General features: G+C 38.1%; 2 protein-coding genes across 3 annotated transcripts in view; both read right to left on the bottom strand.

Annotated features, from left to right (window-relative positions):
* The window catches only part of chmp6a (charged multivesicular body protein 6a), a 5847-nt gene extending 422 nt beyond the window's left edge, over positions 1-5425 (bottom strand). Inside the window, exons 1-8 of the mRNA XM_060892334.1 lie at positions 5227-5425; positions 3716-3825; positions 3236-3323; positions 2965-3051; positions 2646-2711; positions 368-448; positions 196-262; positions 1-92 (exon numbers count right to left, since the gene is read on the bottom strand). The exon at positions 1-92 is cut by the window's left edge and continues 422 nt beyond it. Coding sequence (XP_060748317.1) covers positions 43-92; positions 196-262; positions 368-448; positions 2646-2711; positions 2965-3051; positions 3236-3323; positions 3716-3825; positions 5227-5292 — 615 coding nt within the window. The 5' untranslated portion in view covers positions 5293-5425 and the 3' untranslated portion in view covers positions 1-42. The remainder of the gene's footprint in view (positions 93-195; positions 263-367; positions 449-2645; positions 2712-2964; positions 3052-3235; positions 3324-3715; positions 3826-5226) is intronic.
* Positions 5426-7782: 2357 nt separating this feature from the next.
* ttyh2l (tweety homolog 2, like) overlaps positions 7783-26614 on the bottom strand; it is a 43737-nt gene continuing 24905 nt past the window's right edge. Inside the window, exons 6-15 of one of the 2 annotated variants that reach the window (XM_060892823.1) lie at positions 24967-25039; positions 16386-16455; positions 16227-16282; positions 14614-14706; positions 14420-14512; positions 14160-14302; positions 12963-13148; positions 12727-12805; positions 10939-10951; positions 7783-8764 (exon numbers count right to left, since the gene is read on the bottom strand). In XM_060892823.1, coding sequence (XP_060748806.1) covers positions 8724-8764; positions 10939-10951; positions 12727-12805; positions 12963-13148; positions 14160-14302; positions 14420-14512; positions 14614-14706; positions 16227-16282; positions 16386-16455; positions 24967-25039 — 847 coding nt within the window. In that variant the 3' untranslated portion in view covers positions 7783-8723. The remainder of the gene's footprint in view (positions 8765-10938; positions 10952-12726; positions 12806-12962; positions 13149-14159; positions 14303-14419; positions 14513-14613; positions 14707-16226; positions 16283-16385; positions 16456-24966; positions 25040-26614) is intronic. The other variant, XM_060892822.1, reaches the window with a different exon arrangement.

Consider the following 26614-nt stretch of genomic DNA (forward strand, 5'->3'; position numbering starts at 1 on the left):
TGATTAACATGTGATCAATCCGTATCACAAGACCATCGGCTACTATGCCAACAGAATCTCTCCGTCCTGCTTCGCCTTAGCTGGTTCTCTTTCTAGAAAAAAAAAAAAAAAGATTAGAAAGTTAGAAAGAAGGAAAGGGAGACACATACTGGCCGTTATAATTAATGCTGCATCTGTGGTGTAAGAGATTCACACCCTTTAGCTCATCCACTACAGGCAAGGGCTCAGTGGGCACTTCAGGAAGCTCAAATTCATCTTCATCCTTTAAAACAGAAGTAATCAGATTGTTTCAGCGAATAAAAAAAGGGGGGGAAAAAAAAATCAGGTTAAAATAAGCAGAAAGGTGCTGTGACAGAAATGAGCAGACCTGAGTGATGGCCTCTAGCTCTGCCAGCACAGCCTCCTCATCCTCCTGACTCAGAGAGCCTGCCACCATCTCATCGATTTGCTGGGGAAAAAAAATACATTCATTCAGAGATGCATCCAAGCCACATTAATACTCATCTGATTCTACCATCCTGTTATTGACCAAATACTAATGCTTGTAAATATCTATATGCATCATGTGTAGTAATAATCATATCAGCCATTAAAGAGTAATAAGTACATCAAAGACAAGCACATCAAAGACATCCTGTGTTCAGAGGGTTTGCAGGTCATCTGTGCTGTCAGTCCTAAACGTCACACACATGAAATCCTGCTCATGGTAATATTAGTTCATATATTAGTCCAGTATTAGTTCTACAGAGGCCATTTTATATGCAATAAACGACCAAAGCACGTATAAGCTTTAAATAAAAACAAAGTCTGTGTCCTGAGCTTTCTGAAATGTTCTAACATTCACTTTGGGATACAGTCGTATGCAAAAGTTTAGGAACCCCTGACAATTTCCATGATTTTCATTTATAAATATTTGGGTGTTTGTATCAGCAATTTCAATTTGATCCATCAAATAACTGAAGGACACGGTAATATTTCAGTAGTGAAATGAGGTTTATTGGATTAACAGAAAATGTGCAATATGCATCAAAACAAAATTAGACAGGTGCATAAATTTGGGCACCCCAACAGAAAAACATCAATATTTAGTAGAGCCTCCTTTAGCAGAAATAACAGCCTCTAGACGCTTCCTATAGCCTGTAATGTGTCTGGATTCTGGATGAATGTATTTCGGACCATTTCTCCTTACAAAACATCTCCAGTTCAGTTAGGTTTGATGGTTGCTGAGCACGGACAGCCCGCTTCAAATCACCCCACAGATGTTCAATGATATTCAGGTCTGAGGACTGGGATGGCCATTCCAGAACATTGTACTTGTTCCTCTGCATAAATGCCCAAGTAGATTTTGAGCAGTGTTTTGGGTCATTGTCTTATTGTATTGAAATATCCAGCCCCGGCGTAACTAACTTTGTGACTGATTCCTCAACATTATTCTCGAGAATCTGCTGATATTGAGTGGAATCCATGTGACCCTCAACTTTACCCAGATTCCCAGTACCGGCACTGGCCACACAGCCCACAGCATGATGGAACCTCCACCAAATTTTACTGTGGGTAGCAAGTGTTTTTCTTGAAATGCTGTTTTCTTCGTAACGCCCCTTGTTATGACCAAATAACTCAATCTTTGTTTCATCACTCCACAGCACCTTATTCCAAATAAGGAAGCTTGTCCAAATGTGCGTTTGCATACCTCAAGCGACTCCGTTTGTGAAGTGTGTGGAGAAAATTCTTCTTTCGCATCACTCTCCCGTACATCTTCACCTTGTGCAAAGTGCGCTGAATTGTTGAACGATGCACAGTGACACCATCTGCAGCAAGTTGATGTTGTAGGTCTTTGGAGGTGGTCTGTGGGCTGTTTTTGACCGTTCTCACCATCCTTCGCCTTTGCCACTCCAATAATTTACGTGCCATGCCACTTCTGGCTTTAACAAAAACTGTGCTTGTGGTCTTCCATAGCCTCACTATGTTCCTCACAGTGGACACTGACAGCTTATATCTCTATGATAACTTTTTTTTTAGCCTTCCCCTAAACCATAATGTTGAACAATCTTTGTTTTCAGGTCATTTGAGAGTTGTTTTGCAGCCTCCATGTTGCCACTCTTCAGAGAAGAGTCAAAGAGAACAACAACTTGCAATTGGCCACCTTAAATACCTTTTCTCATGATTGGCTGCACCTGTCTATGAAGTTCAAGGCTTAATGAGCCACCAAACCAATTGTGTGTTCCAATTAATCATTGCTAAGTAGTTACAGGTATTTAAATCAACAAAATGGCAAGGGTGCCCAAATTTATGCAGCTGTCTAATTTCGTTTTGATGCATATTGCACATTTTCTGTTAATCCAATAAACCTCAATTCACTACTGAAATATTACCGTGTCCTTCAGTTATTTGATAGATATAAATGAAAAACATGGAAATTGTCAGGGGTTCCTAAACTTTTGCATACAACTGTATATATTTTCCTATAACAGCACATCCTGGGTTGTTTTATTCCTTACTCAACCACTGCTACAGCCGGCTCACATCCTCCTGTAATGATGACTAGATGACAAAAGTGTTTTATTCACTGAACATGACTCAGAAAAGAGAAAGGTCACCGCACTGGGGCAGCAGTAACTTGTACTGTAAGTGATGAAAGGACAAACCTTCTGATATTCGATGGCATCCTGTGTCTCCTCCATTATTCTCTCTACCTCCTCAATAGAAAGAGCCTGTAGAGACGAGAGATCGTTTACATGCAAGATCTTCATCTATTCTTTGTACTGCTTATCCTACACAGGGTCACATCCAACCTGGAGTCTATTCCAAGGATTTGGGGCATTACATGGGGGGGTTAAAACTGTAGAGTTTATCTATAATCTCTTAATATGTAAACAATAAACCCTACAGAGCCTTTGAATGACACAAATCTGGAATGTGGAGCAAGCTATGATACAAATAATAGCCCTCGTGTAAGCGCCTCACCTCATGCATTTTCTTTAGGCAGTCATTGCCGACCTTCAGACCTTCTAAGAACTTTACTTCAATCTGAGCAAATTCAAGGTCTTGGGCCTGTAAAGAGAGCACATATGCACATTAGTAGCTTTTGACATACAGTGTTCTGGTACTTTTAAAAAAAAAAAAAAGGAAGAAAAGAAAAAAGTAGGACATGTCCACAGAGTGAAGTGCTCTTCAAAGAAGTGTCACTCATTTGGATCATTAGTGCAATCTCAGGAGAGCAGGAGACGACTCTCACCATGCGCTCTAGGTTGTTTATCTGGGTCTCAGTCTTGTCCAGGAGCTGATCCTGGTAGCGCTTTTTTTTGAGCAGCAGAAGAGCTCTTCTGCAACCACAAGACCACAGGAATCAGTTAGAAACTTTACCATATTTGCCATAAATATTTACACTAAACCCATCTATAATGGAACCAGAAGCTGAACTCTGTTACACTTAACATCTTAACAATAAAGATCCTAGAAATTTGCAGACATCAGAGATCAACGTAGACGAAGCTGATCTAATGTAGTTTATCTAATGTTCCGAAATTGAAGCAACATTTAATTTCAGGTAATTCTCTTTTTCAAAATTCTGGTTTTTAATTATATTTAAGCATAAAAATTCCCTGTCCGAATGATTTAGCACTTGACTGTAATGCCATTCAGTATCATCCTCTTTGAACTACACAACTGTATGAAGAGTAGAAAGAGAAGAAAAATTGAACTCCAATAAAGTTACTCTTTTTTCCCATTCTTCAGCAGTTGCTTGGCTAGAAGCCTCTCTTTCTCCAGCTGAACGGTGAGTTTTCTCTGGTACTGCTTCAGTTTATCTCGCTGCTGTTTTAATTGCTGGAAAAAAAAAGAAAAGAAATTAAGAAAGCGATAGGCGTTGATCAGCCATAACATTAAAACTTCTGACCGATGAAGTGAATAATGTTGATTACATTCATTCATCCATCCATCATTACAATGGCACCTGTCAAAGGATGAAAAATATCAGGTAGCAAATGAACCCTGACAAATCAGAGCTGTTTTTCTGGCACAAGGGAGACTTAATTAATATTAGGCAGGTGGTTTGAACGTCATAGCCGATTGGTCTATATGTCGAGTTTAAAACAAATCTATCAAAATCACCTGCATGGGGCTTAATTTTTTGCTGAAATGTTAGAAGGTTTTCTTTCTTAGCGGATATAAGTTTATATTAATGCTCTAGTTATTAATATGGTTTCTGTAATAACACACAGGTTCTGAGAAGGAAGAACATTCCACATAAATGTACTCAAATCAAATGTAAGTGTAATTATTCATATAGTGACAGTAACTGTGAGGAGAAATCTATTTAACGTTCCTGGAAGGAGTCTCCAGTGTGAGTGCTTTTTAACAGTAGGAAGAAAATAGCACAAGTTATAGCTGATTTTTTTGTTTGTTTCATTTTTTTCGTCTCATCTTCTTCAAGCAGAGAAAAAAAGAGAGACTGCAACTACAAAATGATTTACAAAATATATCAATTGTATATGCTTGGAAAATTGATGTATATAAGGGGAATAAAACAACAGGGCACATTATTATTATTATTATTATTATTATTATTATTGCTGATTGGTCCCCCCCTGCCCACTCCCCAGGACTTGTACGACACAAGAACCAGAAACCGGGCAGGAAAAATCCCTTTGCTTACACAGGAACAGTTTCTTTCCCCAGGCCCCTTATCACCCTGATTAACAACTCACCATAAGTATATTCACTGCTTCATATCTATAAGTACTGCATTATCAGAGCTGTCAGTCATCACATCATCCGTGTACGTTACACACACTACTGCTGCTATATATTGTACAAAAAGCATAATATTGCACAATGTTATTTGCACTCCCACACTTTATGTACATAACTGATCAGTCATATATTCTGTAGTCATATTTAATACTCATAATGTCTATTGTATCACATCTGTATTGTTTTGTATAGTCTGTATTATCTTGTATAGTACAGTGTTATTTATGTCTGTACTTTTGAGAGAGTCACAAACAGCTGGAACCAAATTCCTTGTGTGTGTGAACACAATTGGCCAATAAACCTGATTCTGATTCTTTTCCTATAACAGCCTGGTGGTTACTCATTCACAGCTGTAAACAATCCCCAGACCAGATAAATAGGACACCTGACTAATCCCAGTGCGTGCACTAGTTTATCCATGAAGGCTAAAATTCTGTCCATAACACAAAGAGAACACATATGAATGAACAGTACCAAGATAGCCAGGTCCTGCTCTGTTACTCGACTTGAACATCCTTTTCTGGCGAAAACGTTTCCCATTGCGTTTTTCCCACATCCCCGCCACTTCTACTACACCTGTCACTTTTCTGAAATAAACTAATTAAGTACAAAAAGTCCACATCGCCTGAGTCACACTGTGGCTCCCCTTGAAAACGTTCACCTGCTAGCCAACAACAAACCGGAAGTGACGCTAAAAAGCTACCATAAGACCAGTTTCCCTTTAAATTCTGATCCAAGATCAGCTTCCCCGCCCGCATAACGCTTAAAACAATTATTAAACCTGATCTCAGATCAGATGCGTAACACCGAGACCAGCGTCCACAGGGAGCGAATGAAATAAAATATACGCGACTTCCGGTTTCTTGTTCAAAATAATAAAAGTCTCCTTAGATCCTGTAGTGAAGTTATTTTTGTTGTAGTTTGATTTTACACATATGTGATTATTAAAAGCAGGTGTCAATCGAATCTCTTGCAACAATGTTATATATATCTATATATATATACTATATATCGTGAATACCGTATGTAATTATATCAGTATTTTATAAAGGTAATCCACAAAATAATCACATAATTCTGTCACAAAACACACGACGTGGTTTTTGTTTTGTTTTTTGTTTTTTTTAAGAAAAAAAACATGATCTTAAAAATGTTTCTGTCGGTACATAAAAAATGTGAGTTATGTGATGTGTCATTCATAAACGAGTCGACTCTTTGAACCGACTCTTTCAGATAAACATTGTGGGGCAGCTTGTAGATCTGAACTATATATAGTAAGAGTTTCTGTGGTGTTTTGACGAACATTTATTAGTATTTTGTATTCATAAAATTCTAAGGTGGTAAATCACATACAATGTCTAAAATGCATCCAGTGAAGCATATCATCGGGGCACGGTGGCTTAGTTTAGCACGTTCGCCTCACACCTCCAGGGTCGGGGTTCGATTCCCGCCTCCGCCTTGTGTGTGTGGAGTTTGCATGTTCTCCCCGTGCCTCGGGGGTTTCCTCCGGGTACTCCGGTTTCCTCCCCCGGTCCAACATGCATGGTAGGTTGATTGGCATCTCTGGAAAATTGTCCGTAGTGTGTGAATGAGTGTGTGTGTGTGTGTGTGTGTGTGTGTGTGTGTGTGTGTGTGTGCCCTGCGATGGGTTGGCACTCCCTCCAGGGTGTATCCTGCCTTGATGCCCAATGACGCCTGAGATGACACAGGCTCAATGCCCAATGACACAGGCTGAGATGCCCAATGACACAGGCTCCCCGTGACCCGAGGTAGTTCGGATAAGCGGTAGAAGATGAGTGAGTGAGTGAGTGAGTGAAGCATATCAATGTATGAGCTGGAATTCCAGGAATTGGAGCCAAAATTCTAGTAAGAATGGTAAAATGTTTTGTGAGACTTGATGATCCTTCTGCATTGCTTTGTTATACTGATATATGTAAACTAGTGCACAGAATCTTGAACCATGCTACATGGCCGAAAGTATGCAGACATTTTTCTGAGAAGAATTTCCTCTAGATGTTGTATCATGGCTGTGGAGATTTGTACTCATACAGCCACATGAGCAATAATGAGGCACTGATGTTAGATATGGAGGTCTGTAGTGTTTTAATTAATCTCAGATGTGTTGAGTGTGTTTGAGGTTAGTGCTCTGTGTGGGACACTCAAGACCTTTCACTGCAAACCTTGTCTTCAGGGACCTGGGGAGAGAAATTGTAATGCTACAGCTTACAAAGTACAAATGTGTACTTCCAACTTTAGCTTTGTGGCAACAGTCTGGAGGAAGAACCGTGTATGTGTGTGATGGTCAGGATCCATATACTTTTCCATAGAAATTGTTCAAATGTAAATGTAGAACATGTTGGCTATTTATTAGAGCAATAGATATTTGTTACTGAAATTTCCAGCAGCAGATCTGATAAAATAGATCCGAGTCAATATTATTCATTGGCTTATTTGTTTTTGAATCAATTTATATTCAATTCATTTAGAGACCAATAGGCAAATGAGTTGTGATTTCCATATGATTGTCTGAAATCGAATGAGTTATTCCACCTGGTGAAGGCAAAATGTAAATAGTGGTACTGATAATAATGATAACTACTGGTAGATGAATATTATTAGTTCAATTCTAACCTTAACAGGCTGATTTACATCATAAATATTTTCTGATGGAGGAATTTATACTGGATTCATTTGCAGCACCTTTCTTGTTTTACGATTTATTAACATATACAAGGCAACTATGTTGTTTTGTTAATCAAAAGGTGAAGTAAGAATTTATGGGAGTTCTATTAATTAACTGACACAATGCCAAAGAATAAAAATGCATAAAATTCTAAAAAATAAAACAAACAAAAAAAAAAAAGCATGGCAAGCCATCCAAGGACAAACAAATGCAAATCCAATGATTGCTTGCTTACATTTAGTTTTTCTCACCTCTTGTGTACAAATTCAATGAAAACTGTTATGATCTGACTGGAAATCTGATCTGTAAATAGTGAACTCCGTTTAGAGTGATAAACACAGCCACAGTAAAATGAACAAATTATTTATTCAAACAAGTTTTACATTTTCCAAACTGGTTCCAAAGCATAAACAATAGAAAACATCTGAGAATAAAGATTTCATAATTGTTAGAATTCAGGCTATATATCATTAACAGTATAAGTACAATTTCAGTCTTGTTCATGTCATTCACAGAGTGATGTAAAACTTCTTATTCAGATCGGATGCCTATAAAAACACATGGAGCTCAGGTATATTCATACATTCATTACATCAGCATACATAGAATAAAATATTTCCTGCTTCAGCCTTGACCTTGCATTGGGTAACAGAAAGCTATTTCAACCCAGAGATTCTCTTAAATCTCAGCCTAAAAGATATCAGCCTAAAAATATAGCAGATCTTTCAACACATGGAAAACCTACGGTCCTGGCATGTGATAAAGTTCTCAATGCTTGAGAATGTAATCGACTAGAGATGAAGTAAAACTTCATTGCACTGAGATGACAAAATTATGTACAGAAGCTTAACAGGTAGCAGCACCATTATTCTTTACAATGCAGAACATAAATTGTGGTGGAATCTATTTCAGTTCCTGTGTGAATTCATCCCATCACACAAAATCAAAGATAACTGAAATGCTTGTTATGGAAATAAGGGTGTTTGTGTAGCAAATCTTTTTCAGCAGTTTGTATATTTTTCTGTACTGCCTAAAACGTTGTATTTACATGGTGGTTGATGGTTGCCTGGATGGCCTCCTCTTCAGAGAGGATTTTATATAGAGTCTATTGGTCAATAACACTGAACTGTAGATCTTGAATTCCTCCACAAGAAGAACGGGGGACATGTATCCAGAAAGATAAACATCGATCCATCTATGAGTTTTCCAGAGCGGTTGCGGCTATTTCAGGTTTCGGACACTCGCATGTTACACCTGGTAGTCATTTCCAAAGTGTCGCATCTGGGCATCAGTCATAGACAGGTATGTGGTCCTCATGCTGGGTGAATACTAAAAAGAAGAAAAAGAAAGGAAAACGCATAGAACCAGAACCTCTATTAGCTGCCAACTGTCTGCTATCACATGCTCTAACAATGTTTTTTAATTAATTTCAGTGAATAGGCATTGGAAAATTTGAACTGTTCTGTACATACGGTCAGATCATTTGCATATTCAGAATATGAACAATGACAAGTAAAAGCACTTTCAGAAGCAGAGGTGAAGATGTGAGATTAAGGAGCACTATAAACAAAATAAACAAAAACTATATAATCTCCAGCTATATATGCAACTGTGGTTAAATAGGAGGTCACAATGAACCTGGTGCCAGCTTGTGCATGTGTGTATGTATACCAAAAACCTTCCAACAAATTCACAAAGTGACCACATTTGTGGACCACAAAGTGACCAAGTGACTACACCCATATAAGTAAATACCATTATTCTACAATCATGGCTGCATCTTGCCAGGTTTCCTCCAGAACGGTGCTGGTTCCATGACAATGACAAGGAGAATATTGTCTTGCACTGTTTGCACATAAAATGTGCAATGTACAACAGCTATATATGGCAATAAAATCTTTTTGACTTGACTTGAGACTATCCAGTGTTCATAAAATGACCAGAATCCAAGTCTTTACTAAGAGGTGAAAGCTGTACTGAGCAACAGAACAGTTCTCATTGTAGTAGCCTGGAAGTTCTGGATAAACTTCATAATGTACAATAATATGCTTGCTTATCTGTAGCTGTGGAGGACAGGCTATCTGTAGCTCTGACTGTAGCTGTGGAGGACAGGCTATCTGTAGCTGTGGAGGACAGGCTATCTGTAGCTGTGGAGGACAGGCTATCTGTAGCTGTGGAGGACAGGCTATCTGTAGCTGTGGAGGACAGGCTATCTGTAGCTCTGACTGTAGCTGTGGAGGACAGGCTATCTGTAGCTGTGGAGGACAGGCTATCTGTAGCTGTGGAGGACAGGCTATCTGTAGCTGTGGAGGACAGGCTATCTGTAGCTGTGGAGGACAGGCTATCTGTAGCTGTGGAGGACAGGCTATCTGTAGCTCTGACTGTAGCTGTGGAGGACAGGCTATCTGTAGCTGTGGAGGACAGGCTATCTGTAGCTGTGGAGGACAGGCTATCTGTAGCTGTGGAGGACAGGCTATCTGTAGCTGTGGAGGACAGGCTATCTGTAGCTCTGACTGTGCTCACAATCTGTTATGCAGCTAGCAACAAGGTTTAGATGATTCCCATGAGGGGTAAAGAAAAAGAGCACTGGCTTTATGACAACAGTTTGTATATCAAATACTTAATTGTACAGACACTTTGAGGAGTTGGAAGTAGAGGTCTTCATGGGTCTACTTAGATCCGAAAACCCGAGGTCCGACCCGAGACCCGAGCGGGTTCGGGTCTAAAAGTTTCACGTGTGCCTCGGACGTGTGGGTCGGGTATAATAATAGGGACATCGGGTCTCAGGTAATTTAAAATGAATGTGTTTTTACCGAACGGACCCGAGAAGACCCGAACTACTGTATCTCGTGTGTGTGCATCGACTTGAGTCCTTTTCCAACCTCTCCTCTGTTTGCCAAGACCGCTTGCGACATCGTGTTGCTGGCGGTAAGCTAATTTTCGTTGAAACAGACCTGTCAATCAATTTTGAATCCACCCTGTAGCGGTTACTTTTCTGTCTGACTGCTGCGTGCAGGGCTGCATCGGTGTGTGCAACATTCGGGTCCAGTAGGGTTAAAAAAAAATTGCCAACGGGTCGGGTCTAATTTTTTCAGGTTTGTCTCGGGTCGGGTCTTTCTTTATGAAAAAAATTATGCACGTCGGGTAAAAAGTGATTCGGGTCACTTCGGGTCGCGTATGTTTCTTTAGACCCAAGAAGACCTCTAGTTGGAAGGGCTTGTATGCACTTGCACAAGGAGGTATCCATTTGATTCTCACCTCCTAGGGCAGGTAGGACAGATGACATTGAACAACAAGAACAGAGCAGTCAGTCTGAGCTCACAGTACTATGTCTAATTCAATCCACAACAAACTGCGTAGCTGTGCTGAGAAACAGTGATGATGAGTGAACAGCAGCACTGCTGGACCAGATATGATTATCTAAGAGGAAAGCAGTATAAAGAAGACAAAGGACAAAAAGGAAAATAACAAAAAACACTGTACTTGTTAAAAAGGCCACTTACTGTATCTATATCCCTGCAGAAATATATCCAGAAATGAATAAAGAAAAGGGGGAAACAGTATTTAAACGTGATTGGATTTTTAGCAATAGAATGGATTTTACATTCGTATTTCTATAAAATACACATTTTTAAAAATGTGTTATAACTCCTGCGAACACTGATACCAACCAACATCAAATCGGTACAATTGGAATTCCAATACTAAAAAAAAGGGTATTTTGACATATGCACATGTGAATTTGTGCATTTTTATTTTTGTCTTGAGTTTGTGTGTATATCATATCACATTGTATAACTATGTGCTTTACTGTTGATTCACAACAAATCTGATAACAGCTAACAATAAAACACCAATAACTTTATATCAGTTCTCATAAAGCATAAATGCACTTGTCAATCAGCCTTAACACCTTCCTTATAGAGTTACTATAGAGCCTTTATAACAACTGACACCTGTTTGAATAAGCCATTATAATATATGTTTACGTTGCTGAAGGGGATATGAACATGTCATGTAGCCTCACACTTTAGTAACGTTACTGAAGAGTTTATACACTTTGTTGAGGCAGGTTAAGTTCTAAACCACACACACACACACACACACACACACACACACACACACACACACACACATACTGAAACTAAACTGAAACAATTATTAAACTTACATCATTGAAGAGCAAAAGGCAGAAAACAGCAGCGAGCAATGAAAAGTGATAACAGGTGCTGAAATTACTTGTTACTGTCACCTCTGGCTTGCTTATTAAGCATTTAATTTTAACTCAACCTCCGGATATCCGTGAAGCTGCTTTGTGACCATTATTAAAGTACTATATAAATAAAATGAAACTGAACTGAATATTGGGAATGTATCACCCTAGAACTTAAAGGAAGTTCAATGTGAAAGCTATTGGGGCTTTGATTCAGTTCAGTTTTAATTCTTTCTAATGACCTCCAGGAGCACATAAGTAATAACAGTTTTATGCCCGAAATAAAAGAAATGATACAATAAAGATGATTTAAAAGTTAATGTAGAAGCATAAGCACTTAGGTCACATGTAACATTTTGCCCTCCTCCCCTCCCTCTGGGCCTACATACAGAGATGCGGTGAGATAATCAATACTCCAACAGTTAACCTGAACCAGGTCAGGGCAAATGTGCTCTTTAGTCTCTGTGAATATTGCATAATATTTCATTTGCACTACATTAAGCAGAAACCCTCTCATATTGCAAAATACTCAATTTGCTATAATTATAATTGTATAGATTTATAAAACAAATAGTTTCAGTTTTAAAATCTGATTAGCTGAGCCGTGTTCAAAGCCAATGTATGTATCTACAATATACACAACCACAATATTACATTCCTTTTATATTTATGTAAAGGTTTTAAACCAATAAGATTGTTACACGTTTTGCCATTTTTCTGTCCATATCATGCTTTTTGTCTGTTATGTTGCTAAGCAACAAAATCTTACTGTTTATAGCTAATGTAATTAATAATAAATATATACATAATAATAATAATAATAATAATAATAATAATAAGAAGAAGAAGAAGAAGAAGAAGAAGAAGAAGATGTATCATATAATGAGGAACTGACAGTATTAAGAGAATCACCAGAGACAAAGAGGAGGCAATCAAAGCTACTCCCTAATTCCAGCAGGGGGCAGTGTTGCACTAGCCCTAAAACATTAATTCATGTTTATTATTTCAACATATACAGAGGAACTTATTAGAAAATGAGCTTGGCTACTGCATGGCTCACAATTTTACCCTGACGTACCGAGGGCGGTGGTGAACCTCTTCCAATCAGCGGCACATTTTCATAGCGAGGATTTCCAGCAAACAGCATCGACTGATTCCTAATTGACAAATAAGAAGTAAGAAGGAGTGAAGTATGGGTGTATGTCGATCCACTTAGATTATTATGCTCCAAACAGCTAAGAGTTGAGAGAAAGTGCATAACTCTTATTTGTATTTTGCTTTTAGTTTGGTTTATTTGCATCAGTATAAACTCACATGTATTCTGGAGGGGGAGCAGTGGAGGCGATGGGCAACGGTGGATGCAGGCTGCTCTGGCTGCCCAGGCTGCTGCTGTAGCTGCAGAAGCTGTGCACATTTGCACGGCTTGTGCTGTATGGGGCCATGTGTCGTGACTGTGGGTTAAATGGGTCCTCTTCGTCTATGTCGTCACAGTTTGTGTTCCTGTGTGCATAGACAGTAAGCTTTGGCTTGAGGCACTGTGAACATTAGAGTCTCCGTTCTATGTCAGCTTTGTCTCTTTTTTAAATTAATAATTTTAAAACAACTTTTCCATATCCGTTTCATCTCGGTGGTTAGGGGAGAAGTTAGCATTTGCATATATATATATATATATATATATATACATACACACATTATGCTTTAAATCTTACTTTATTTCATGAGCTTCAATAGAATTTGTTGGTATCAAAGGACAGTGCATGAGGATGCATAACTCTGTGAATGCAGCAAAAAAAAAAAAAAAAAAAAACAACTCTGGACATTTCAGCATTTGGGAGAAAATATGGACTGATGAGTCAGATTTTTTACAATATTTCCTGCATCTGGATGGATTTATATTTATAGGAAGCCAAAGAATGCCTTTAACCCTCAATGTCTGCTGCCAACTGCTAAGTACGATGGGGATCCATAATTATATGGGCAGCCATATCGTGGAAATTATTACATCCAGTAATTGCTTTGCATGGCTGTATAATAGGGAACAAATTTTAAAATCATTTTACAGGACCAGGTGCAATATGAAGTGCAATCACACTTTCCTGATAATGTTTTGATATTCACTTGAATGGTTTGATGAGCACTAGGCTAAACTTCCACAGTTTGCCCAATCACCAGATTTAAACACTACTGAACCTTCTGGGAACATATGGAGCACAGACTGTAAAGTAGCAATACACATCCTTCGTCTTATATATAATTATTTATTTTGCTTGAAAATGGTTCTCATCCCACAACTGGCCATTCAGGACTTACATGACAACATGATAAAAACCTTTCGAAGCTTTTCTGAAGGCAACTGGTGATCCTACTGATTGTTTTTAATATACTCTTTTATCTTTCTATTATTTCCTTCATTTTATCCATCCGTTATAAATTTTTCTAAATAATAAGTTATTCATTTTTAAGCAGCAATAACAAGGGTAGGTTTTCTAAGCAAAACAAGGTGAGGTTTACCTGCTGGCCACAAGAATATATGCCCGTGGAATGGTGCACAGCATGGCGCAGAAAGCACCGGCTGCCAGCAGGGAAAAGAGGCAGAGGTAGAGTAGGCCTTCCACCCCATCATAACACAATCCCACCAGGGCATCCAGATAGTCCTGCCAAAGAAACACACACACACACACACACACACAGACAAAGACAAACACCAAGGCTGGTTCAGATTCTACTACAGTCTGCAAGACAGCTATAGTGTGCTAAAGAGTGCTTCTAACCTTATGCAAACTCCGGCAGTCTAACCAGGCTGTGAGCTGGTGCAAGCTGAATTCTGTGGCATTTAAGACTCCTTGAATACCCAACAGATCCCTCTAACAACATGCATGCACAAACAGCTTAAATGAGAATGCTTAAATGAGAAAAGGCAGAAACTACAGAATACATGAACCGAATGGAGGTGTGGAGCTCTTACCTCTGCAGTAGGGAAGGTAGAGACAGATATCTGTAGCAAGCCTTGGACCTGAATCTGCATGGTGGTCAGGGACCTCTGGAATATGGTCAGTGACTACAACACAGGGATATGACTTTAACATATTTATGCTTCCTTTAATTTGAGACATTTCATGCCATGGGCTGATAAATCACAGCAGTATGAAATGTTCAAGTAACTGTTTTGTATTTCAACATGAGGAATAATCGTCAGTCTGCAACCAGAATGTACAGCAAACATTAATATTATGCCAATATAAATAATCTAATAAGAAAAGTCATTTTACTGCTTAAATGTTTCAATTGCTCAAGGGACCTCGATACATCTCTGCACTATTGCCCTTACTGAAAAAGCTAGGATCTGTGAATATGCATGAATATGCAATTTGGAAATGCCACCTGGTATCCACAAAAGCTGGCACTTAACAGCCAGCAAAATAGTTCAGATTTGTCACACGGTGACACAAGTGACATTTCATTTGGTTTGCATTTATTTATTAAGTCATTTCCAGCAATGCTTTATCTTGGTCAGTTCACAATGGATCCAGGGCTTATACTGGGAACACTGGCAGTGAAACAGAAATGCACTCAGGATTCATACAGTCATTTTTACCTAATGGTCATTTAGAGTAACCACTGCATATACCAGTATGTTTTGGGAGCTGGTTTTCATTGCAATACCAGTTATTTACTTTACTCATCACCTGCAGTTATTTGTATATTAGATGTGATTTAGATGTGACAGGTTTTAGCTGTTTCAGTCTATGGCATACTGAGCTCATTACCTGACTCAATTTTACTGGGATACTGAAAATGTGTATTTTAAAAATATAAATTAGCTGTGCTAACAAATTCGACACCATTTAAGCCTTTGTCGTGGTGAGGCAAAGGCGAGTGAGGATCCAAATGCAGTTCAATCTTTTATTAATCCAAAACAAGAAACAGGCAAACAGACGGGCAGGAAAAACAGGGCAGAACACTGAGCAAACAGGAACATAGACACAAACATTCAACAACGACCAACACCAGGGAAGTGAACAAACAGAGTAGATATAACCAACAGGAACCAATCACCAAGCAGAGACAATCAGAGACTAAGACAACACACCTGAGGGAGAGATGGAGTTCAATTAGTGTCCATGGTAACCAACGAGTGGGTGGAGCAAACAATTAACAGCAAGGCAGACCAGCAGACAGACTCATTATACGGTCAGGGGTATTTAATGAGTAAAGGTTAAGCCACATTTTGCTATATGCTTCTGCTTCATGGTTTTGGTTCTAACAAGCAGACTTAATAAACACTCAAATGCAGTCTAGTTCCAACAAACTAACCTGACGCCTACCTTTGGCAGGAATCCCACAGGACGCAAGACAAAACTAATTACCACAAACCTACAGATGAAAGGATTCTATTTGATCCGAGTTTATTCTCATATCTTCTTTAAGTAATTAAATTAGGCATGCTGATATTTTAATCATGCCATAATAATGGGGTTAACACAAAGCTTTCTCTCAATTAACTGGTTCAATTATGCCATTGGCCCCTAATAACAGCTCCGTCTGTGAGTTAATAAGCACAGAATATATAATGCTTACCTGCTGAAAAGGATTGGGTAACGTCTGGCTGCAGTAAAGGTAGTAATGGACTACATCTGTAAGGCACAGTAAGGAAAAAAAGAGCATTTTAACAACTCACTGTTCATGTGTGCTTATATGAATAAACTATATATAAGATATATATATAAACTCACTTGCCTTCTCTCAGAAAGTCTTTTGTTTGATTCATGATAAATTTATCAGGTGCCACACAAAAGTCACTGGCACCCTGGGAAATAAAAAGTAAAGTAAATTATTATACAGAAGATCAATATCAGAAATTATTACCTGCATGAGACAGTCAGTTAATTGATATGCATATGGGAGAGAGATAAGCATTGGCAATAACTGATATAAATGTAAATACAGCTGAAAGAACTCCTCTCAGGCATTTCAGAGAGACAGACCTGTGTAATTTAGTGGATGTTAGCTGTGTTGTACATTCCATACACTAGACCCAAGAGGATGGATCATCCATCTTCAGAGTTGTATATGTAAGTGAGCCAAGGATGTGAACGTGTGATAAAAGAGGAAGCCAGTTATAAACAATGTAATGGAAGGTTGTATAAATAACCCCTGAGCTTTCAGAAATGCTGGCTGCATGTATTAAACTAAATTTAATGGATGTTGTGTGTGTTGTAGATGCTGTGTACTTTACAATAAAACAATTAAAGCCCATTGAAAACACAAAAATCTGTTGTTACTCTATTGCACTATTGGAGACCACTTGCCACTTTCTAAATATTGTAAATATTGTATATTGCACACGCCACTACACTGCACAACGTTTCTCCACATCGCACATAAAGAAATCCAGTGCAGAGATTCCCAACTGTAGTCACACTCAGATGGAGTTTACTCTTCATGGCAATAACTAATCAAACCAATAGTACAACTGTGTCCTGAGGTACAGCAAGGGCAACCAAAAAACTTCTTTTCTTAAGCGAATCTATTCACACAGTGGTGAAGTACATTTAGAGTACATTAGTATGCAATGACACCGGTGGCCTCAAGGGGTTATCGAAAAAGAAAGTTACAATTTATTAGCAATAAAGGTTTAAGGGAAAAAGCAACATATTATTTCAGGAGAGGGTAGTGTTTGAACATATTTTATCTGTCATCATTTGACTGCCCTATTCTCCTCTGTCACTGTAACACTCATTTTTATTCTACTGTGTGATAGTAGAGAATTTATTTCATTTCACTTTCCTAAATTGAATTAAGTGCCAGGCAGAACTAATAAATGTCCACACAACCGAAATCCAAGAATACATTGCATAAATAATTATAAATAAGAGAGCAAGTGTCCAAAGTGACACCACATTAACATGTTCATTCACAACCATATCTGAACAAAGATATCTCATACTACCATATTTACTATTCTTCAGATAAAAGAAAAAAAATTTTGCCTGCATGTCCTATTGCCAAGAGAAAATATATGTACATAATGGCATAAAGGGAGGGATATATTATGCACAAGATGTTCATAAGGCTGTAAGGATCTGAACCTTCAGTCCAAAACTGTGATGGCTGAATCAGAGCTTCGAAGAAAAAAACAACAGTTCTTTTGAGGCTGTTCCTTGCATGCTGTGACCAAAAGTGGTCCAAAATAAGACAACCAGTGAACTGCTGACAAGGTCATGGGTGCCCAAGGCTCACTGATTCACACTGGTGGTTTACATGGTCCGATCCCGAAAAAATAGTCCCTGCTGAAACGTGCTAAAAAGGTTCATGCTGGCTATGACAGAAAGGTGTCAGAACATAGAATGCACTGCAGCTTGCTGCCTGCAGGTCTGAGTAGCCACAGACAGATCAGAGTGCCCATGTTGGTGCCATCCACCACCAAAAGTGCCTACAATGGGCACATTAGAATCAGAAGTGGACCATGGAGCAATGGAATCAGGTGGTCTAGTCTGATTAATCACATTCTTTTATATCATGTGCATGTGTGTCATTACCTGGTGAAAAGATGTCACTGGGATGCACGCAGGTCAGGGGGGGCATTTTGATGCACATGGCAAAGTTCTGCCTAAACATTGTTGCAGACCACCCTTTCATGGGAATAGTATTTAATAATGGCATTGGGTTCTTTTGGCAGGTTTATGCACAAAATTCAAGGTAGAGGGCCTACTTTACCAAGGTGTTGTCTTTGCCATTAAATTCCACCAAAAATAAGTCCCATTGAGCATGTGTGGGATGTGCATGTCTAATCCATAGAGTCCCCGTCCTGCAGTTTACAGGACTTGAAGAAGGGAATGAAGATCATGTGGTGTCGAATGTCCAGTCCTATTCCAGAGATTTAACTTCAAACTATACAGTACTAATGTGTCCAAAATTGTCCTTTCAGAAAGCTGATGAACATATCATTTACATATCTCTGTAGTTAGTACAGTACTTATTGTGGTGCTCTGATCCTTAATATGTCTTTAGCCGTTGGACCCATTTGTAGTGGATAGCAACATGGACGAGAGACTAGTCTCCGGTCCAGCCTACTGTAAACCCTTCTGCTAGACCAAAACGCTTAATGCTTATTAAAATATCAATAAGGTTTTTTTTAGTCATATAAATGAAACAGAACATCCAATATTCTCTTCACCAAAACCACAAAAGAGAAAAAGGGAATAATCAAAACAAATGACACTTATCCCCTATATTTTCCACACATGTCGAGAATACAACAAGTCATATGTAACCATGAAATAGCTTGTCCAACAGCACTGCTAGAAAAAACAAAAGCTACTGTATCTCAGAGTGAAGACAGTCATTATGGGAAAGACAATTCTCCACATGCTATTGCAAAAAAGAAAAAGAAAAAAGAAACAAAAATAAGTCAACATATACTGACAGGGAGCATTATGTCAGATTACATTAATATTAGTTTTTATTTAAAAAAAAAAAAAATCTGACAAAAAAAAAACTCCATAGAAACTGAGCAATTAAAAAAATATATTGTCCCTTATATGGCGGCTGAATTTTAAAACAGCACAGATTTTATACTTATGAAACTAATCATCAGCTTCATTAGCATACGTTACCCTTGTTTGAGCTGACCTAGACTGAAAAACATTATTTACTCAGCCTTTAGTATCACTGCCTTAACTGAAATCAGAAAAAAAAAAACTTCTTTTTTGAACAACATTGAAAATTCTTTTGCCTCCTCCACACTCATTTGCATGAGTGTAACAGCTGAAAGACACTGCAATTACAGCACATCATCATATTCATCTTCTTGCAAATGAAATCTGGAGGAGACCTGTTATTTTCTCTAATTGACATGAAGCACAGCTGCAGCAGCATTTGTTGCTGCACTTCAGTGGAAATATTTGGACAGGTTTCAATGTAAGTGTGTAGCATTTACGGATGTGCAAAGGTACAAATTTTCAAAAATCACTAGTGTTATGTTTGCTTTTGAAATTGATCAGAGGAAAGTCCTATATCGCTGTGAGTAATTATTCTATTTTAGGACCATATCCATCTAAGACATTCTTGATTAATTAACACAAATAAGTTCAATAAATATCTATCTTTTACTGCACCACAATCAACAGTGCTGTTTTCCAAATAGTTATTCAAAGACATTATTTTTGCATCATGAATCGTTACCCCATTTTGTTATTTAATGGACTTTATTATTTATAGAATAGGCACGGATGCCTATACAGTATCTCACAGAAGTGAGTACACCCCTCACATTTTTGTAAATATTTTATTATATCTTTTCATGTGACAACACTGAATAAATAGCCCTGTGTTACAGTGTAAAGTAGTAAACAGTGTACAGCTTGTATAACAGTGTAAATTTGCTGTCCCCTTAAAATAACTCAACACACAGCCATTAATGTCTAAACCGCTGACCACAAAAGTGAGTACACCTCTAAGTCAAAATGTCCAAACTGGGCCCAAAGTGTTAATATTTTGTGTGGCCACCATTATTTTCCAGCCCTGCTTTAACTCTCTTGGAGCATGGAGTTCACCAAAGCGTCACCTTGAGTTCACCTTGGGGCATGGAGTTCACCAGAGCGTCACAGGTTGCCACTGGAGTCGTCTTCCTCTCCTCCATGACGACATCACAGAGCTGGTGGATGTTAGAGACCTTGCACTTCACCACCTTCCATTTGAGGATTCCCCACAGATGCTCAATAGGGTTTAGGTCTAAGGACATGCTTGGCCAGTCCATCAGCTTTACCCTCAGATTCTTTAGCAAGGCAGTCCTAGTTTTGGAGGTGTGTTTGGGGTCGTTATCATGTTGGAATACTGCCCTGCAGCCCAGTCTCTGAAGGGAGGGGATCATGCTCTGCTTCATTATGTCACAGTACATGTTGGCATTCATGCTGGCAGCACTCATGACTGTAGGCAAGACATACTTGTATTTGTACTCCTCACCTTGCTGTGACACACACTTGACAATATTTGAACCAAATAAGTTTATCTTGGTTTCATACAACCTCTGGATATCACGCTGACCACCTGCACGCAACTTCTTTGGTCAACCATGGCGAGGCCTGTTCTGAGTGGAACCTGTCCTGTTAAACCGCTGTATGGTCTTGGCCACCGTGCTGCAGCTCAGTTTCTCCCCTGGCCTATGCCATCTTTATGTAGAGCAACAAAGCTTTTTTCAGATCCTCAGAGAGTCCTTTGCCATCAGGTGCCATGTTGAACTCCCAGTGACGAGTATGAGAGAGTGAGAGAGATAACACACCTGCTCCTCATTCACACCTGAGACCTTGTAACACTAACGAGTCACATGACACCGGGGAGAGAAAATGGCTAATTGGGCCCAATTTGGACAGGAACACTTAGAGGTGTACTCACTTTTGTGGACAGCGGGTTAGACATTAATGGCTGTGTGTTTAGTTATTTTGAGGGGATAGCAAATATACACTGTTATACAAGCTGTACACTGTTCACTACTTTACATAGTAGCACAGGGCTATTTATTCAGTGTTGTCACATGAAAAGATATAATAAAATATTAACAAAAATGTGAGCGGTGTACTCACTTCTGTGAGATTCTGTATGTTTAAATGTCTATAGGTTTCCAAATCAATGTGAGGATCAAACATTAGATTTAAATACCCATTCTTTCATGCCGACATGTTATTGTCATGATATTTCTATCAATACAAAAATCTGTTCTGTACTGTACTGTTGTGGCTACTTATTCTAATGGCATTTATAACACACTGTATGAAGTGTGATGAAGTGTAAACCTGTAATATCTTTTTTATATAACCAAACAGTTGAGAGTTGAAGGCCTTGCTCACAGGCCCAGCAGTGGCAGTACTGGGATTTGCACTCACCACCTTTTGATCAGTAGACCAATTTCTTACCCCAGCTTTATGTACTATGACTCTATGCATCTGTTCAAAATCATTTTTCATGACTAAAAGAAATCCAACACTAATAAACTTTCAGTTCTGAAATAAAGCAACCAAAGACTCGATTCTAATCTTAAGGTAAACTGTTTGCAAAAAGTCCAGATCTAAAAATCATTTAAAAATATGAACATTTTTTAAGAAACTGGGTGTTGAAATCAGTGTTGTATAAAGTACTAGAAAGCAATACTTGAGTAAAAGTACAAGTATCGTACTAGAAAAAGACTTTGGTAGAAGTGAAAGTTACCTTTTAGAATATTACTCAAGTAAAAGTCTTAAAGTATCTGATATATACTGTACTTAAGTATCAAAAGTAATTTTCTGATATTTAATGTACTTAAGTATTTGAAGTAAAAGTAAAAAGTAAAATTTCAGTGATTTTCGGTAGGCATAAGAACAGGGGCGGTTCTAGTATTTCATCTTTAGGGGTTTTAGCCCTCAGTGAGAATTTACAACAAGAGTTTTATATTATATATTATATGACTACATAGTAAGCCAAAAGTTATGGTATTATTAAATGGCAAAAGTGGACACCAAAACTTTATGCACGATGTAATGATGCCAGTCTTGAATCAAATCAGTTCATGTATGTGTGCATTCTCTACAAACAGTGTGTCCAATGAATGCAGTCATTAATAAAAAATATTCACAAGACAAAGACCAAATCAATAAATGTTATTTTTATTTAGTATTGAATGGATTGTTTGCATTAATATTTTGTTTGTGCTATCAACTCTGGTAATAAGAATAGTGACATTTCACTGCTTTTGGTTGCCGTCTTTGCGGCTTTCCGCCGATTAACGTTATAGATAAACGCCTCCAGCTCTGACTGCGCGTGCGCGCTGCACGTGCCTGTGCTTCTCCGTAGAGCGTGCGGAGCGTAGTGCAGTCTAGGAGCAGTGATTCGCCAAACCTCCCTTATTGCAGTCGCACACATTTCTCCTGATTTTATTTTGTAGTAACGAGTAACGAAGATGCTTAGTGAAAATAAAACAGAGTAAAAGTATACATTTTATCTAGGAAATGTAGTGGAGTAAAAGTGAAAGTTGACAAATTTAAATAGTGAAGTAAAGTACAGATACGTGAAATTTCTACTTAAGTACAGTAACAAAGTATTTACATTACAACACTGGTTGAAATACATTTTGAACATCTTGATTACACTGCTCGTCTCATTTTATTCCACGGTCAATATAATATAAATGACACTGTGTTTTGCCATTGAGATACCGTCATCAGATTATCGTTAACCATTTGTCGGAAAACAAATAATGCTTAATAGAGAATCCCACCAGCCGGCCACTCTAAATGACTTGTCAGCTGTCGGACATTGATTGATCACCCAAACCCACTCCTAATAGCATTTATGTTCTACATTGTATTCTACATGGATTAGGAGAAAAGGGTCGTCAGGCCTGTGGGACTTGAATCAATGTGGCACAGTTGTAGGGGGGCAATCCACTTTACTGAGAGTGACCGACCCCTGATCCTGCCCTTCATCAACCATGCTAAGACTCAATCCCTCTAGAGACACAGAGTCAATGGCTTGTGTCTGAAGAGTGACATCATTAAACGCGCTTCTGCTTCTCTGTAGAGAAATAGATCTGGCTCCAAAAGGCTAGTTCCACAAAGCAAACAAGATGGAGAGCAACTGTACTAGTTCCACATGGGTTAACAGCACAGGAAAACTGTAGGGTAAACTACTATCTAAAACCATTTATTCTGCTTAATTCAATCAGCTTACATTTCATCTGTAAAAAATGATAAATACAATACAAATACAAAGTGATGCTTGTATTTACAATGTTCCTGACATTGCCTGAAACACTGATTCCATATTGGATGGACATTTTTCTACACTGACATCTTTTGTACACAGGCCATGAATATGTATAATGTTGACAATACAGATCTTTGCAAATGAACACAGTTCAGAACTGTTCTGGACGCATGACACCTTCACACTATTAATGTTTTACTGTGAAGACAATTACATTAACTCAGTAATGATTATTAACCAGTATTCACTGATGTGTCCCAGCAAAATATGAAGATGCATCCTGATGCATATATATTTATACACTCTATAGTGTCTATGTCTATAGTGATAACAACGGGAGTTTGGAAAAGGAACAGCTGTGCAGATAAAGAAGCTTTTTCTTGATAATCCATCTGTGACATGCACAAAGCTAAGAAGTCTTAGATGCTGGCACAAATACTGAATATGAGAGAGAGAGAGAGCACAAAAGAGCAGTGGTGCAAGCAGAACCTTGACCTATTTATGATATGAGTGACCCAGAAGGAAGAGCTGTTTACTGCAATAAGCCTGAAGGTTGTTTAACCTGAATGACCAGGAGTAGGGCTTTATAATCAGCTTTAGTAAGCAGCCTGCTCACCAGTGAGACATGTGGACTAAACTGAATAGCAGTTGCTGAGCCTCAGTAATCTTCTAAAGGAAGACGTTTAACATTATTCTTGCTGACTCTGTACTATCAATCTAAAAACACCCACTTTGTTCTTTACATTCATTTAAAAGACCTGGTCAGCTGTAAATTTGTGATTGCTCAGGTGTTTAATCTGAAACAAGGTAGTGTTTAATCTGAAACAGGTAGTGTTTAATCTGAAACAGGTAGTATTTAATCTGAAACAGGTAGTGTTTAATCTGAAACAGGTAGTATTTAATCTGAAACAGGTAGTGTTTAATCTGAAACAAGGTAGTGTTTAATCTGAAACAGGTAGTGTTTAATCTGAAACAGGTAGTGTTTAATCTGAAACAGGTAGTGCGTTAATTGTAACAGGTAGTGTTTAAACTGAAACAGGTAGTGTTTAATCTGAAACAGGTAGTGCGTTAATTGTAACAGGTAGTGTTTAAACTGAAACAGGTAGTGTTTAATCTGAAAGAGGTAGTGCGTTAATTGTAACAGGTAGTGTTTAAACTGAAACAGGTAGTGTTTAATCTGAAACAGGTAGTGTTTAATCTGAAACAGGTAGTGCGTTAATTGTAACAGGTAGTGTTTAAACTGAAACAGGTAGTGTTTAATCTGAAACAGGTAGTGTTTAATCTGAAACAGGTAGTGTTTAATCTGAAACAGGTAGTGCGTTAATTGTAACAGGTAGTGTTTAAACTGAAACAGGTAGTGTTTAAACTGAAACAGGTAGTGTTTAATCTGAAACAGGTAGTGTTTAATCTGAAACAGGTAGTGTTTAATCTGAAACAGGTAGTGTTTAATCTGAAACAGGTAGTGTTTAATCTGAAACAGGTAGTGCATTAATTGTAACAGGTAGTGTTTAAACTGAAACACATGGTGTTTAAACTGTCACAGAAAGTGTTTTAATTGTAACAGGTAACAGTATGAACTCACCACAGCAGTAACCATGCCCACTCCGAGTGATACCCAGCTCAGTATAAGTGTCAGCATACCTAACCCCATAATACTGAAACACAGAATGATATAAGGGTTTGGTAAGAGGACATAGAAAAGATGTACATTATATAGATAGAGCTCTTACAGTTAGGTATTGTAAACAGACACAGTTATTACAATTTTACACAAATATTTCAAGCAGATATTGAGGTTTACCTTAAAAAAATACAGAAACTAGTAAAAAAAAAAGGAATGAAACAGATCGGGAGAAAACAAGGACAAACACCGAATATCGAGTACATATCATGATGTGGGCTCCAGTGGCTACACCATCAACTAAAAAAACCTTGAAATGAATTGTTTCATCTTGAACTCCACCTCTTAACACTGACCATGAACTGTAGTCAAGAGTGCAGTTATGTACGTGGAGTGAGGGTCTAATACCGAAACTATGCACATCAGTATTCAGACCTCAGATGAAGGATGGACTTACCGGCTATTCAGACTGTTGTGCGTATAAACTGTTTAAACTCAATGCCACAATGAAATAGATGTTCTCAGCTGTAAACACACTCAAGGACTATGGCATGCCATTAATGGCACAATGAATTAATTAAATGTATCAATCCTGTAAAATCCATAAAAGGTTCTTATCAGAGGAAATAAGCAAAGTGCTTAAAAATACTGCTTGTAAAACTCTAAAAAGTGAATTACAAAATAAACTACAAATGAATGCCTTGGTCTTCTCATCTTTTAATCTAGAGTGTTTTCTTTTCAAAAGAGTGTATAAACAAATAAACAAAAACTTTGGCACAATTTTATTAATAACAAATCACTCTGGTTAATTAATTTGTTTAAATTAATTAACCAGAGTGATTTGTTATTAATAAAATTGTGCCAAAGTTCTTGTGCAATAACAAATTCTTGTGCAATAACAACTGTGCAATAACACCATTTTTTAAACTTTGCAATATTACCTGTACCTATCGCAGTTTGTTTGACTAAAAGTATAACTACTGTATTGTTTGCTTCTTTTCTTTTGTATCTATACACATCTGTACTGTATGTATTTGTATTTGGACTATTTTTCTTTTATGCTTCTAATTTATATTTGCACATTTTTCTTTGCTGCTGTAACACTGAAATTTCCCCACTGTGGTATGAATAAAAGTACAGTATCTTATCTTATCTTAATTAAACATATGATAAAAAAAAAAAAAAAAGCCTACATCCTGCACAATTTTACAACCTTGGTTTAGTATCTTGTTATGCACAAAATGTATAAATTTTATGCACAGTTAACTGTTTGCACATATTATAAGAAATTACAAGAAATATTCATTTTTATGACCTGTCCAGTCCCGTGATGCAACATTCAAAGCAGCATTTTTCACCTCTGATATCTTCACACTTCAATATATGGCCAGATGTATGTGGACCTCACACCTCCAGGGTTGGGGGTTCGATTCCCGCCTCCGCCTTGTGTGTGTGGAGTTTGCATGTTCTCCCCGTGCCTCGGGGGTTTCCTCCGGGTACTCCGGTTTCCTCCCCGGTCCAAAGACATGCATGGTAGGTTGATTGGCATCTCTGGGAAATTGTCAGTAGTGTGTGATTGCGTGAGTGAATGAGAGTGTGTGTGTGTGTG

This window comes from Tachysurus vachellii, chromosome 18 (assembly GCF_030014155.1).
Source record: "Tachysurus vachellii isolate PV-2020 chromosome 18, HZAU_Pvac_v1, whole genome shotgun sequence".
Classification (NCBI taxonomy): Eukaryota; Metazoa; Chordata; class Actinopteri; order Siluriformes; family Bagridae; genus Tachysurus; species Tachysurus vachellii.